General features: G+C 40.1%; 2 protein-coding genes across 2 annotated transcripts; one reads left to right on the forward strand and one right to left on the reverse strand.

Moving 5' to 3' along the window:
- Positions 1 to 1,737: 1,737 nt before the first annotated feature.
- On the reverse strand, positions 1,738 to 14,698 carry LOC118406896 (zinc finger protein 578-like). The gene is made up of 4 exons (XM_035807292.1): positions 14,585 to 14,698; positions 4,450 to 4,676; positions 3,493 to 3,625; positions 1,738 to 2,788 (listed from the first exon to the last, which is right to left on the reverse strand). Exons 2-4 carry the CDS (start codon positions 4,673 to 4,675, stop codon positions 2,065 to 2,067), a joined length of 1,083 nt encoding a protein of 360 aa, XP_035663185.1. The 5' UTR covers position 4,676; positions 14,585 to 14,698; the 3' UTR covers positions 1,738 to 2,064.
- Positions 7,654 to 12,796, forward strand: LOC118406905. The gene is made up of 7 exons (XM_035807299.1): positions 7,654 to 7,761; positions 8,257 to 8,360; positions 9,920 to 10,065; positions 10,564 to 10,662; positions 11,069 to 11,260; positions 11,639 to 11,812; positions 12,231 to 12,796. The coding sequence occupies exons 2-7, from the start codon at positions 8,300 to 8,302 to the stop codon at positions 12,528 to 12,530; spliced, it is 972 nt and encodes a 323-aa protein (XP_035663192.1). The 5' UTR covers positions 7,654 to 7,761; positions 8,257 to 8,299; the 3' UTR covers positions 12,531 to 12,796.
- Positions 14,699 to 15,142: the final 444 nt, after the last annotated feature.

The following is a 15,142-nucleotide window of genomic DNA, read 5'->3' on the forward strand; positions in this document are numbered from 1 at the left end:
TATGTACAGTGCGCAAAATAACTAAGAACTTTGTTAAACTATACAATGATCTTTCATGATATATTACAGAAGTCATACTTCAAGATAACACTGCAACATATTTTACGTTTCACGTATAACAACATGTACTACATTAACTACAATAACTATAAACGGTCATTGGACCAATATATTTTCATAATATAAACATATGTCACAGTAGAGATAACGATCCAGTAGAATCGCCGATTCTCCTAGGAGAGATTGCGATCGGAGTTTCTCCTAGGAGAGATCTCGATCGCAATCAGTACTAGTAGAATCGCCGATGTAGGAAACATCAATAATTTTTTTGATAAAGAATGATTTTATTTAGTATTAATGCAAACCTACTAACTCATTACCAACTACACTCAAGCCTACTTGTGTCACTTCTACAATGTTAACTTCACCGAAGATTACCACACTTGAGTAACTTCTGCAACTTAACTCAAGGTGCACTATAGTATATAGCATCACCATCATTCATGGTAAATTTAATGTAAGTATGTTTTCTGATAAACTAATTTCTGATAAAGTAATTTCTGATTAGGTAGTGGAAAAAATCTTATAATTTGTGAAAGACACCAACACGTCATCAAACAATGTCATCATCATCATCATCATCATCGGTCGGCAATGTCATTATGCAAATGTCATGGCTTTTGATGAAGAGCAGTAACAACTGTAAAGTCGCCATACAGGTGTCAAAAGATCAAGCAGAGTTTCAAGATATTACTCACAATTTCACACCTATTGAGTACATTTCACCAGTCAGACTTGTACTGGATCATTTCACAGAAGAACAATAAGCATTGTTAAGTGATCAACAGGTGTCAAAATACAGTTGCAGAAGTGACTCTAGTGTGGTAGTCTTCGGTGAAGTTAACATTGTAGAAGTAACACAAGTAGGCTTGAGTGTAGTTGGTAATGAGTTAGTAGGTTTGCATTAATACTGCAGGGCTCGAAATTCATTTTTAGGATTAGGTGCACTGGTGCACCCAGCTTAAAAAATTGGGTGCACCAAAAAATTTTTGGGTGCACCACTAAAATTTAAATAGAATGTCAGACAAAAATGACAACAAAACTTAGTTACAAGCTATCAAATTCTTAAACAAGTTCCATGACAGACATTTTTATCATCTTTCTAACACTTAGATTTCAAGAATATGATGTATACTAGTATACTTGATATCTTTACATACATAAACCTAAGAAAATATTTGGGTGCACCCTGTGCACCCACTGAAAAAAATTGGGTGCACAGTTCCAATTTTGGGTGCACCTGGGTGCACATGCACCCAGTATTTCGAGCCCTGATACTAAAAAAATCATTGTTTATCAAAAAAATTATTGCTGTTTCCTACATCTTAGCATCATTTGAGATTGGATCGGAGTTTCTCCTGAATCGGCGACTCTACTGGTACAGATTGCGATCGAGATCTCTCCTAGGAGAAACTCCGATCGCGATCTCTCCTAGGAGAATCGGCGATTCTACTGGATCGTGATCTCTACTGTGACACATACATGTAAACGTACATGGACTTCAATGGCACGCCTTTACCTTATCCTTTGTAGTTTACCGTTTAACGCAGTGGAATTTGATTATATCTGATTCTCGAAATGCAACAACTGTTATTTAATCATCACAACATTGTGCTACATCTATTTGTATGGAACCAGTGGTGAGTTCACCAGTGTACATTTCTGTTTGATATGGTTTTGAAATTATAACTAACAAAAGGTCACAACAACAGTAGCAACAACATCGTTAACTTCAGTAACAACATATAGCTGCTAGGGGTTCTGCTTGTATAGCGCTAAGTAGTCAGAATTCTCTCAGAATGTCATAGACAATAAAATTAAGTAGAATTGTGCGTATGTTTGGTAGCCTCGTATCCAACCGTATTATAGCTCCCGAGTCTCTTCTGTCCTCTTAGCAAATACGGCTGGATACCAGGCTATCTGATTGGGGAATATTATAACGTGCGAAGAGAACATTTTGGATTGTAAGAATGGAATGCAATTCAGAGTCTGTATTCTGTGTGTCTACTTAACCTCTGTAGTCAGGAGTGTACAGAGTACAGGGTAACAGTGGTTGTTATTGTTTTCTTTAGTACTGTGGTCATTTCCAAAATCCTTATCTTCAAGAGGGTTTTCTGAGTTCTTGTCGTTCAAGAAGTGTTCTGGACTCACTGGCGGTTGTGAAAGGGGTAACCGATCCAGTCTCTCTGAGGTTGCCAAGAAATCCCCATGTTGATCCTTGTAACAAAGCCAATACGTCGGGCGACGAAGGCTATCCAAACAGCAGTTCAACAGTTTCTTTGACCAGTAGAAGTCGGAATAAGTTGGAGGACTGATATGGGGTTTTACAGGTGTCCGGACGTCGAGTTTCGTTGGAGTGCAGTACATACGCCGACGCTTCCAAAACGTGTTACATTTTCCGTTTTGGTAGGGGAAATACTGATTTCCTATGTGGCTGTGCATGTGCACTTCGTAATCGCCCTTGTTTGCCATGACGTGCGAGCAAATCTTACACAAAAAGTGGTCCGTGTTTGGCGTAGCAAAATGCACAATCATGACGGACAACGTTGAAGACATGAAGTCGCAACACGGACATTTGTAGACGCCCTCTTGCGGATCTTCGGGGCGGTGCAGTTTGAGTCTCATGTGACGCGAAAGTTTTGCCGACTCCGCGGTCGCGTAGCAGCAGCGCGTACATCTGTAAGGTTTTTCTCCGATGTGAATTTTCATGTGAGACGCCATGTTTGACCTGTGGATTTAAACAAATATAGTCTTCTAACAATACAAATATCATTTACTCTTTATCAATACCCATAGAGCTTCATAGCTCATAATGACCAACATGACCTACATCTACATACGCACATACATTGCAACATTCCATACCATACGCCCACTGTTACATGCAACAAAAACAACAACAATAACTAAACAACAACTGTAAAACGGATAAACAGGCATATTCTTATCATTGCGGCAGCGACACCTAGCTGCAATGAGAAGTAGAACAAGCGAGGATTGTCCGACAGACGACGACCGATCACCATCAAATCGGCTAGGTAGTAACTCTACCTAGTATTTATGGGCAGGTCAAACATTTTTATTTCAAATTTCTTGTTGGAGATCACTTTTTGAACCTATTTTTCTACTGGTTCCAATGCATATACAAACATTCCCTAACATATACATAGATTAAGACAACTGTCCATTCATCTGTCGATTGTTAGCTGTAGATTACTAGTATTAGTAATGTTCTAATTTCAACTCACATGCTCTATCGTGGTCGGCCCTATAGCTACTATAGAAGCCAAGTCAAAGCCGATAAGATACAGTTTAGCGTTAGACTTGAGTAGTTACTACTAGTATACTGTTTACCATGGTTTGTCATTTTTTTTGTCACTTGCACTTAGACCTCCGACAAGAACTTGCAATAAACTTATTACTAGTACCTACTTGTACGCCGCCCTGTACCCGCACTCCCCACACATGTACGGTTTTGTGTGTTTGGCCATGTGCGCTCTCAGAGCCTTACGGCGGGTAGCGGCGAACTCACAGTGACGACATCGGTAGATTTTGATCGCCCAGACTGTGAACGAACGAAATTTTGGGTGAACTTTTCAATAAAGACTGTCCAAGACATAAGACTTAAGTTGTTAGTACAACGGGTTTATGTTGCTTGGAGATTCCTTTTCTGAAAGCCACATATGAGGAACTAGAAGGGCAACATCTCGCAAAACAAAGAAATAATTTCACGTTCAGATGGTCTGGTCTATCAAACTACTGCTCTGATTATTCTTACTCAATCAAATCCATATACAAATGTAGGTATGGGGACCAGCCCCTGTCATGTCACTTGCTACATTCAGCAATCGCAACCGAACATCACAGAATAGAAGAACTTTATTGCGCAACGATCGTACACGGTACAATGTATGGCAAAAAAAAGAAGAAACAAACGTATCATCCTAATTACTAAAACAAGTATCAAACATAGTACATATGCAGATTATGAATATAGAATGAAATTGACATCCTAATTTCTAGAACAATAAGACCTAGCCTAAATATTGTATTACAATATCTGATACTATACCAGTAACCATGGTAACAGCCGTCTGGTCCAGGTCATTAACCTTAATAGTTATTTGTTTGGAGAAGAAGAATAGAAAGAAGAAGAAACAACGCAAAAACAACATGTTTCTCTTCTTTGAAGGTAAAAGTACACAGAAATGTTTCCATTGTATACGTTTACTAACACATTCGACCACATGTTTTAATTTAATTCAAATGCAAAAAATAACCTTTTTTTTTGGTTCATGATAAAAGTTTTTGGTTCATTATAAAAGTTTTCTAATGTCAGTCAGATTAAGATAAACGCCTTGAAAAACAAACTTATACTTGTTTTCTGACCTTTGTGTTTAGAGCTGTGTATGTTCATCTCACACTCGAACGGCGTGGTGAACTGGCAGTGGCTGCACTTGTAAAACCTCTCGCGCGGGTGGGCCCTCTTCAGATGACGTGTGAGGTTCTTCTTGTACTGGGAGTTGAAGTCGCAGTACGGACACTCGTTAATCACGAAGTTATCACGTGACGAGCACGTGATCTCATCCTCAGGATGGTCTGTGTCGTCCTCCATTCTTGTCATTCATGGATAGATAGAAAGAAAGCATGAATGAATAATACGGGCGGCACAATTTAGTCTCTTATAGGTCTTTTACTTGTATAATTAATAATTAACAATTAGGGCCCAAACGCATAACACTTAGCCTCTGCCCCAAAGTGCTGTCTACTTCTCAAAAAACACGACTACAACAAGTCCAGTACAAGAGATATCAATAACGGAAATTTCGCTGCAGCACCTTAGATAGCCACTAGGTGGCCATTATCAACCTTGACCTTCGTTTTCCCGACCCCTACCCACCTACAAATTATCGCGAGGATCCATGCAAGGCTTCTTGAGTTAAGCTGTTCTGGTCTTATTCATGAGTTTTTATCACTCCATTGAAAGTAATACAAAAAAAAAGTTTAACGTTTTTTTACATGGGTGCGTTCATAATGAAACTACAGGAAATCTCATTTTATTCATTCTTTGTTGAGCACATTTCCCTATATCATGAGAGAACATTGCCAATGACCAATAAACCATACGTTCTTTGTTTATAGCAATTACAAACTACTACATGTATTTGTCTTTCCTGACTGTTCCACTGCCCATGTACTGCATGTTAAGTTACACATGTAATTCGTCTAGACACACCAGTATATGTTATCCCTCCATGTGCAATAGTACTCGACTGTACAAAAACTAGTCTTGGTGGTTGACAAATGTACCATTGTTGTTGTTGTTTTTAATAAAAAATAAATTAAAAAAGAAGTAGTAAACAAAATCTAAAAAAAGAAAACTACACTTTGTCACTCCCCGCAGGAGGCACATTTTCGCTGTTCGTGTACAACCGCACCACTCAGAACCCAGAATTATGTACCTCCGACATTGCGCGCGGTCAACTGGTAATTTCTTCAGTTACAAACAAACTTTCACCAATCTAACTTTTGAGAACAGTTTGACTGGCTGAAAGGGAATTTCTCGCCGCTAAAAACACACGCGTCCATGCAGCCGTTCATATATATATTCTGGCTCGGCACTCTTTTAGGAGTACCCCCTCGGAGTAATACATGAATGAGACCTTCAAAGGCAGACAAGCTGACACACAGACACACAAACACACCCAAAACATATTAACCTTCTTGTTTAATGTAATAAATGATATCACATATTGTCAACAACTGAACCCCAACATGTTTGTTTACGTGTTTGGTGCTTTCGTCTCCTTCTCGTACGTCTCGTATTGATTTGAAAATATGTTGGGGTCACTTGAGTCCATTGTCCAAGACGACACTCTTCTTAAATTCTAAATTCTAGGACTTTCGGAATTATATTGACGGGGAACTAGTGTATATGAGTAGAAAGCTTAGAAGGTTTGTCATGTACAAATACCATTATTCGGGTTTGTATGCTGTATTGTATCGTAGACTACACAAGTCACCAACAGAGAGTATCATTGTCTTAATTACGATCTCATTTATTTTAATACAGGTAATGATCTCTGTGTTCCGGTTGAGACCTCGATGTCACAGACTACTGAATTTGCATGAGATTTCATGAAGTAAGAATATTGTCTTCTCTAACTAATACCATTGACAAAAGTCGCAAAGTACTGTCTTAAAGTGGGCTCACAGAAGCATGACATAGCAGGGGGGCATCACGAGATTTCCATGTGACTTTACAGACAGACAAGTCAGACAACTTTTTGTGTTCCAAAAACACAGACACCAGCCTCTCTCATTTCATGGACAATACGACAATTTTTGTTACACCTCAATTTTGTTCCGATTTTTTTACAAAACACTTCTTGGTCAGCTAAAATCCTTATGCCACCGGTAGCCCTGCCAGGAGATTGAATATGAATACAGTCGCAGAGAGCGCGGCGAGAGCGCCGTCATAGTGGAAAGGGAGTAAAAAGGGGTTATGGAAAAATAGAGTTAGCCTACAGTAAGGGCCCTGGTCTTGTGCGGGCAAATAAATCCATCGAGTGGTCAAACTTCACTAGCAAAATATTCTTCAAAGTTGGCAACATTTATCTACATTTTAGCTAGCGTAGTTAGCATTGCGGACACTTAATTACTAACCCCATAATTTCGAATATTTTCCAGCAGCCTATGGGGTCATGCTTCTGTGAGTCCACTTGTAAGTTAGTACTTTGCGACTTTTGTCAATGGCACTAGTCAGAGACGATAATATTCTTACTTTATCTAATCACTTGCATATTCGATGATCTGGGACATCGTGGCCTAAACCGGAACACAGAGATGATTACTATAATTACCTGTATTGAGATAAGTAAGATCGTAATTAAGACAATAATCTGTTGGTGACTTGTGTAGTAGTCTACGAAACAAAACAACATACAAACTCAAAGAATTGTACTTGCGCATGACAAAATCACCCTCAAAATTTGGCTAAATTTTCTACATTTTAGTTAACGTAATTAGTATGAGAGACACTAAGCCTTTGGGGAAATTTCGACTATTTTTCCAGCAGCCTAATCATGAAGTCTGGTAGATACTGTTTTCCTTCGCGGCCTTTCACGAGCGCTGACGGATACTGTTGGGGGAAGTGCTGGTTCACGGTTTTTAGCATTTAGGAGAGGGTTTTTATGCCACTTCTACTAGCGGGCGCAGACGCGATCTCCTCCGCCCTTCAACAATAACCGACTCGGCGCCAGCGCTCGTGGAAGACTAGTCTCTACAAGACTGACTACACTGGCTATTGTTCTTTTATAGAATAATTTGCCACGATTTTTGGCTACCAGAGGAGTTGGTGAGCTCCGGAGGGGAAGCATGAACTTTAACGTGAACTGACTCCCCTGGACAATTTCTCGGTTTTTTCCCGGAAGTCTACGAGCCCCACAACCCCGTAGGAAGGCCTGGTGGAGGCTAGTGGAATGCCGCGAAATGAGCCTAGGGGAAGACTACTCGTGCACGAGATTTGATACAATGGAAGCTGTGTGGTGTAAATGCGGGCCACAGAACCGTGAAAGCACGAGACTGTCATATGACTGCACCAGACAACTTGTAAGACAACTTTGCTCCGCTTTAAAAGGACTTTCCCCACACCACCGCACACTTCACTACGGCACACGGACTCAGAAGGCTTCGTTTCTGGTAAGTATCTATTTTTCGGCGTATGCCTGCATTTTCTGTCTTTATCATTGATTGAAATTTTTAAAGAAACTGTGTTTGCTTGCTTAGAACCACTGTTATCCATATTTGAACGACAAGATGCTGATTAGTGACCATACGTCGTAGTAGAAAGGGGCGAAGTATCAGTAAGTACAGCTATAACAAGATAAAAGAATTGAATTTTCAGTCCTAAAAACGATCAACTAGTATTTCTGCCATATATCTCTTTATGCTTGTTGTAAGCAATCATTGATAACAATTTGCCCTGGACGTTAGACTTAGTAAAGTGTCTTGTCAAATATTTGATTTTCCATAATATACAAGTGACGGCATGCAAGTATAAAGATTGTGCATAACTTGAGTCCGCTGTCCCTTTTTCTTTATCCATCCGTTTCTATTATTGTAGTTTCTTGTGTGCATTTTCGGTGATCTAGCAATTAAAAACTCTTTATTAACTGAATTGTCTTTCTAATACAGCGATCAACGCGTACCCAGAGAACCCGAAGACAATCACACAACCATGGCGCGTCACGTTACAGTACTGATGGGGATCCTCGCTGCTTTGGCTTGTTGTAATGCAGGTAAGAACATGTTCGAAATTCTTTCTTTTTTTGTCTGGCGAATTCTTTTGACTCGTCAAGGGGAGTGTATAAGAGTTAAGCACTATAAAAAGGTAGGCTTTGCTTTTCGGGAGTATTCTTTATGTCAGTTGTACAAAATGGCGATTGTTGTGGGATTTTTGTCCGTTGGATGTTATCGAATAGCGTTTATCTCATTGCTGCTTTGTCCGTTTAGACGAATTCATGGTAATACTTCTGTAATCATAATCCCAATCCTCAGTTTTTTGTCTATAGTTTCGTTCATTGTGTCTATGTTTTTCGTTAGTGTAATATATTAGATACAGTCCTAAATCTGTTCTTTTCTCTACGAAACTTAGGGATATACATGTGTATGCACAATTTATCAAGGGGGTTTCAACGAGCAAAAATTCTAATGAAATATGATAAGATAATGAGGAAGGCTTGTGAATTTTTTTTTTACCTATGTGTCATCATTGGCATTTTGATATCCTTACGGAAAGTCGCTCAATTTATTGTCTTCCAAAAGCAAAGCACGAGATGATCACGAGACTAAGATAGCGATCAGTGTGATACCTGACACCTCATGTGATGGTCACAAGACTAGAGACAATGTAGGAAGATTATTTACCTTTACACAGGGGACAATAGACGGGGGTGTCTTTAAATAGGTTTGAACGCCCCAGGAAATCCGGAAAGACTTAATCAATCAATAACGCTCGGCAACCACAAATTATCTCCATTTGGGCTTAAGTTATGCCTATTAGGCAAACATAAAAGGCTGATTAATTGGCAGAGAGCTCTGAAAGTTTTCAGATGTGCAAGTCGGTAAGGTGCAAATTCCAGTTCCTTTCTTGAAATACGATATGTTCTTAATGTGTGTGGAAAGCACGATCGCAACTATCTTGAATCCAAGGTTTCTGTGAAAAGAGTAGTAGATTTTCAAAAGTCTAGAAGACTTTTCATCACCTGATGGCATTATTATCATAATTATGCTTAATGAATTCGAATTGCCGCCTTGCGGCGTTGTGGCAAGATGTGGGGCAACGATTGATGATTAGACGATTGATGGGTATCCGTCTGTGTCCAACGTTTTTTCTGTAAAATTGCACCACCAAGTGTAAATTTGTGATACGTACTACGGGATTATTAAACAACATCCCAGAAACGTGATCCTTAACAACTTTACATCATCATCATATCGTTCCGCGCCGGTACCCCCGGTACTATAGCCAGACCACGGCCTTCTCGTTCGCCTGTAACCATCTTAACAACTTCAAGGCCTTTCTTCTCCGCTTGTGCAACAGTTTCCAACTTTTTGGCGATCTATACTCCACTGATCTATGTTATGATCTAACGTTTGAATTTATTGAGTTTATTACGTTTGGATGAAGGTGTTGTTGACATAGTCTGTGCAACACAAACTCTGCTGTCCATGGCTATAACTGGCCCCTAGCCTCCCTGTAGGCCAATGGATATTGGGCGGGCTGCTATAAGCCAGATTTAATCTGGCTGTTGTTGACATGAATACAAGTAAATCGATTCATGGTTTTACTTTTCAGCTGCGATACACAAACCGCTGTCCAAACGGCCCCTGCGGCTGGTCCAGAACGAGGAGATGAGGTTCACGTACACCGCTCCGGACACGACTCTGGCCATGCCCGGACAGACGGACCTCTTCATCGCCAGCACATGTAACCACTTCATGGTACGTACACGACAATCTTGTGTTTTGAATACATTTTTTGGTCTCTATCAAACTCTCACTTGGCAGAATAGTAATAGGGGACTTTAGCCAGGTTAGGAATAAAAGTCTAGTAGGAGTTAATTGGCCCAGGAGTGAACTGATCGGACGGCGGGATAGCTGGATAGACTTTAACAGACTGACTGAAATCCCATGGCAACTTATTTGTACCTATTTGGCCAAATTCTTCTCTTTTGTCACCCAGCCAACACGTCTGCCTGGAAACTAACTATTTACGGTTGTCTGATAAGGTTACATGATCTTTGCGCCATTGAAAATTCTGTTTACTCTCCAAGAAGAGGTTAGGCTCCGGCTGATTTTGGACGTTTTCTATGCGTTTTTAAATCGGCCTTTCTATTTTGTACTGTTTCTTGAGGTCTACCGACATAACCCCTGCTTGGAGAGTAGCTTGATGTATCCAAGGATGTATCCACACATTTATGACCTCATTTCCGTTCTCAGGGACAGGAAGCGGAAGTGACGTTGGTGCTGCTGAACAACCCAGCCTGGAACGTGCAGGACGGAGTGGTGTACTTCTACGTCACCGACAACCCTCAGAAGGTAATAACGTCATAAACACATTAAAATACTCTTAAAAATAAAGCAAGAAGTACTATCTTCTTGTGTTTCTCTGTCTGAAAGAATTTTAGTTATTTTAGTTAGATTGATTTAGACACCGATTACTTAGGTTTCACATGTCGTCTAGTGTAAAATAACAAGATGCTGCTTGATGCTATAGAGATCCAGATACAGTTGCGATGTATTGAGATGTTACCCACACTGAAAATCGATCCTGTAAAGTTATGGATATCATCATCATACGTTTTAAAGGACCTATCAACTTAAAGAAAGACAATGCAAATCAGAAAATAAGCTGTCATTTGTGTCAATTAAATGAGCCACTAGCTAAACTTTTCTCTTGTACGTATTTCTGAAAGCAACTCCTTTACATAATCTTCTTTTGCAGGGTTTGAATGATTCCAACGAAGTTCTGTGCAGCAACAACGTAGAGGGGGAGGCAGTGACAGCACGGTGCATAGTCACTGACGTCAGCTGTTCTGAGCTCTACATCTACACACGGGCCGGTGACGTCTTCGGAATTGCGTACTCCGTGACTGTTGAGTTCCGTCAGCCCAACGACACCAGGAAGGTTATCAAGGTAAATAAAAAATGTAAAAACTGCTTAATCCTGGTCTTATATGTGAGTGCTCTTCTAGAAAATCGACCTGCTGGCCTACCAAATGTCATTACAGACAGGTATGCGCGAAAGCTAGTTCTACCACCCCTTGAACTGTATTTCCTATGACTCCACAAGTCCGACCTTTTGGGCCATCTTTCCACGCACTTCCTGTCAACCTTCAGACTCTCTAGGTCATTTCTTGTAAGTATAACTCATTTTACGGTCGTGCCCCGACGTGTCTAGCATTGAAATACCCATGGCGACACACATGCCTACAAACAACCAAACAAACCAACTGATTACAATACACTCACTCTTACGGAGGTAAAAATAACGCGCGTTTGTTTTTCGCAACAGGAGAAGCCAAAGAAGATCGACACCAGGCATTTCCCCATCTACGTGAAGGACGAGTGTGTCCACCATCTTATCCAGTCCGTGAGCCTTCGCGCGCCCCTGGAGCTGGTTTCGCTGACGTCCGCACAGATGACCATCCCCTTCTGTCCGAACGCCGAACAAGAAAACCTACTGTCGGTAAGTAAACAACCTGATTGTTTGTTTGTTTATATTTGTAGAGTAAAATATAGAAAAAGGACGCAAAGAGGAAATGTAATCTATTGCTCAAAATCACGACTAATACGTCCAGGACACGAGGTATCAAAACCGAAATGTTCCACTGCGGTACCATAGAAATCCACCAGGGGGCTCATAACGTAAACGCGTCTTTCTTTTGCCAACGCCTACCAATATCTAGCGATGTTGTTCACAAACACAGACAGGCACATACACCCAACACATTACCATCTTTGCGAAAAGATCAAATTTCTGAAGCATAAAAACTTGTCATTAGATCAGGTAAAAAGTTTATGTTTAAAGGCAATACATATGCAAGGACTGAAATAACTTGAGGAAGGAAGAAAAAATCTAATTACATAACACCCCTCCTTTACAGGTGGAAACGTCCGTGCTGAGCGTGTCAGGACTGAGCGCCTACACCCAGTACGCATGCCTGAAGACCCCCTGCGAAGTGGACAGTCCCAACGTGATCGCCAGTAGCCCCGAACAGCGCCCTCTGAACAGCCTGCGGCTCGAGTCTATGTGCGACAAGCACACGTCCCTAACGGTGCTGGTGCACTGCTGGGGCGGCGAGCAGGAGGCTGGGGTCGGAGACTATGTGGGAAAATTCAACTTCGCCGCTGGAGTGAACCTAAAGTCTCCCACCAGTGGCGTTGCCAAAAAACCTATGTACTAAATGTTAGGGTAATGCCTCGAGGGTTTCTCTTCAAAATAATGATGTTTTACCATGGCTTTCATGTTAAAAACTATGTATAAGTGGGTTATGATGGTGCTTTCTTTTTACGAAGAATTTTCACGTAACAAAAATGACTCTTGTAAAAGAATCTTGATTTGTATTCTTGTAATTTGCTTTCATCTTCCAGTGGTGACGCTAATATAAGCCCTTTTGAGTTCATGTGTTTTGTACCTTTTCATTATAATAAATGAATAGACAAACTAAGAGATATATCGTTTTTATCGACGAGAATGAGATGTGATAATATGCAAGGAGAAGTTTTGAAATTGTGTCTTTAGTCGTTGGACTGAACATCATTCACGCTGCAATTACATACTGGAATCGATAGGTGGCATTGATTCATGTTTGTGTACAATGATGTACATGTATTTACGTACCGATGTAATATGTATAACGTTACAGCTGATTTGTAACCGTATTTGAAGAATTAATCTCGTTTCAGAGAATGTTAACACGTCTAAAACCAAAGACACGTTAAGAAATTTGTAAATATGAATAATAATGCAGGATCTGTTCTGTACTAACGGTTTAAAGGGATTTGATTTGAAGTGATCAATAAAGTCAACATCAGGAAGCTGAAAACAACTAAGCGATCGCATTTTGTTATCCACCAAAAGTCCTTTCCTTTTTTGAATATATAGATCGACGTTTTGACCATTCAACTTAAAAAAAGTAAGAAAATAAAAATAGATAAATAAACGAACTAGCATAAAGTAATTTTTCTTTATTCAGTAATCTCAGTGACCCCAATTCCACCCTCACTTGAAATAAGTGTCAATATGTAGGAATCAGTTTATTCTATCTCTACTCAATGTCCAAAATTTCGGGACAGTTCATTCCCAATTCCCCCCTTACCTAAAATTCCGCGAGAAAATGAATTGAAAAGCTGTTGCTCTTGCTCATGTCGAAGAATCTAATGGATTTTCCCTCAACCTGATCACGCCGTCTAGGCCAAGTGCAAGTTTACCCGAGGCTTCAAAATGCATCCGGCCTTTACTAATACTATATTGTACAGTCAAAACATGGCGCAAAATTACCAAAGGCTTTCTTTCCATACGGGTTCAGTGTGGTTTAATCATATTTAGTAGCCACAAGAAGATATCGTTAGAAAAGGAATGTGGTATTTCTTTGGATGAAGGGTTTTCAAATAGGAAATCCGGCTTTTGTAGTGGTGGTTGACGTAAAAGGTTATTTGGGGTTACGTTAATTTTCGTACGCAGGTCACGCACACACCCGACTTGTTTATGGCTGCGTAGCCTTCACAGGAGACTCTGACATTCACCATAAAGCACATAGAAATCATATTTTTAAAGAAAACGTAAGCTGTCCGAGAGAAACTAGACAATATCGATCAAATCACAGTTCGATTATTCCTGATTTAGTCATTATTGATTGACCCCTGCGCCGGTCACTGACCTAATTTCATACAGATAATCACGCTGCAGGGGACAAACCATTATTGATCAAAGGGGGTGCTAATCAGATATGTACAAATAATTTTTTCTGCTTTCATTCATGGTACCATAAAGTGATTGTTATCATTCTTCACACAAGTCCATTTACCCCACCTTCTGTTCATTTATTATATGAGAACGAAATGAAGTGTTTCCGACCTAAATGTATATTTTGCTGGTTTATCCATCATGTATTCATACATTTACATGCATGGCCGGTTTTGAAAGAAAAAAAAATCCACGAGAAGTTGATGAATCACGTCGACCCCTAAACAGATAATGATTTTCCCAAGATGTCAGCAATTTTCAGTCTTTATCATAAGTCAGATTTTTTGTAAGATCACCAATTAGGCATCGTGTCCAGTGCATCAGTGACTGCTATTTGACGCGAAATCTTTCATTCAATGACACGGCACTTGACCTATATACTAACGTTACAAATCTATGGATAGGGAATGAAGGTTTCAGAAATGATTCTAAGACCGTAACCAAAATATGATGATTCTGGACAAAAATGAAAATTATACGAAAGCTACTCACCTTCCTAAAACTGCAGTCTATGTTGTGAATCCTATGAAATAGAGGAGATTATTGTGCTGTTTGTACGTATGGAAGGAGCCAGGGAAACCTGCAGCCATGGCGGGTACATCCTTGTGACATTTCATGGCGAGTTCACGACCTTTGACACGTAGTCACGGCCAAGATGATGATTCCAATATTGTTGCTAAATATGAGCAGGTACGTCACCGGCTTGGGTGTGGGTCTACAATCTTTGTCAACTGATATATTGCCTTTTGTTTCTTTTATTTACTACCGGCAGAATGACCTTATGGAAATCAGGTACTTCCTAAATCGGTGTGCATGTTATCTATGTGCTTGTTGCGAATAATGCCACTTGGAATCAATGATTATTTCTGGCATGTGCTGTATGTTTGGGGGGCGCTGGTGCTTGGGAGATTGGGCCTACAGCAGTAGTGTGTATCCCATAAAACAATAAACATATCCACAATGTAGAAGCAAGGATTCATACAAGCATGTTGACTGGGAAGCAGTGCTGACAAGTTTGCTTTTATGGCGAAAATGACTGACATAATCCAT

The sequence above is a fragment of the Branchiostoma floridae genome, chromosome 19, assembly GCF_000003815.2.
Source record: "Branchiostoma floridae strain S238N-H82 chromosome 19, Bfl_VNyyK, whole genome shotgun sequence".
Lineage (NCBI taxonomy): Eukaryota > Metazoa > Chordata > Leptocardii > Amphioxiformes > Branchiostomatidae > Branchiostoma > Branchiostoma floridae.

Bases quoted from the DNA above. Each gene is read 5' to 3' on its own strand.
- LOC118406896 (XM_035807292.1), bottom strand. From the start codon at position 4,675: ATGGAGGACGACACAGACCATCCTGAGGATGAGATCACGTGCTCGTCA. The intron at 3,626-4,449 runs GTCAGAAAACAA...GTTCGTTCACAG, and splicing joins ACACAGCTCTAAACACAAAG to TCTGGGCGATCAAAATCTAC. The intron at 2,789-3,492 runs GTAGGTACTAGT...TTAAATCCACAG, and splicing joins GGGTACAGGGCGGCGTACAA to GTCAAACATGGCGTCTCACA.
- LOC118406905 (XM_035807299.1), top strand. From the start codon at position 8,300: ATGGCGCGTCACGTTACAGTACTGATGGGGATCCTCGCTGCTTTGGCT. The intron at 10,066-10,563 runs GTACGTACACGA...TTCCGTTCTCAG, and splicing joins GCACATGTAACCACTTCATG to GGACAGGAAGCGGAAGTGAC. The intron at 10,663-11,068 runs GTAATAACGTCA...CTTCTTTTGCAG, and splicing joins TCACCGACAACCCTCAGAAG to GGTTTGAATGATTCCAACGA.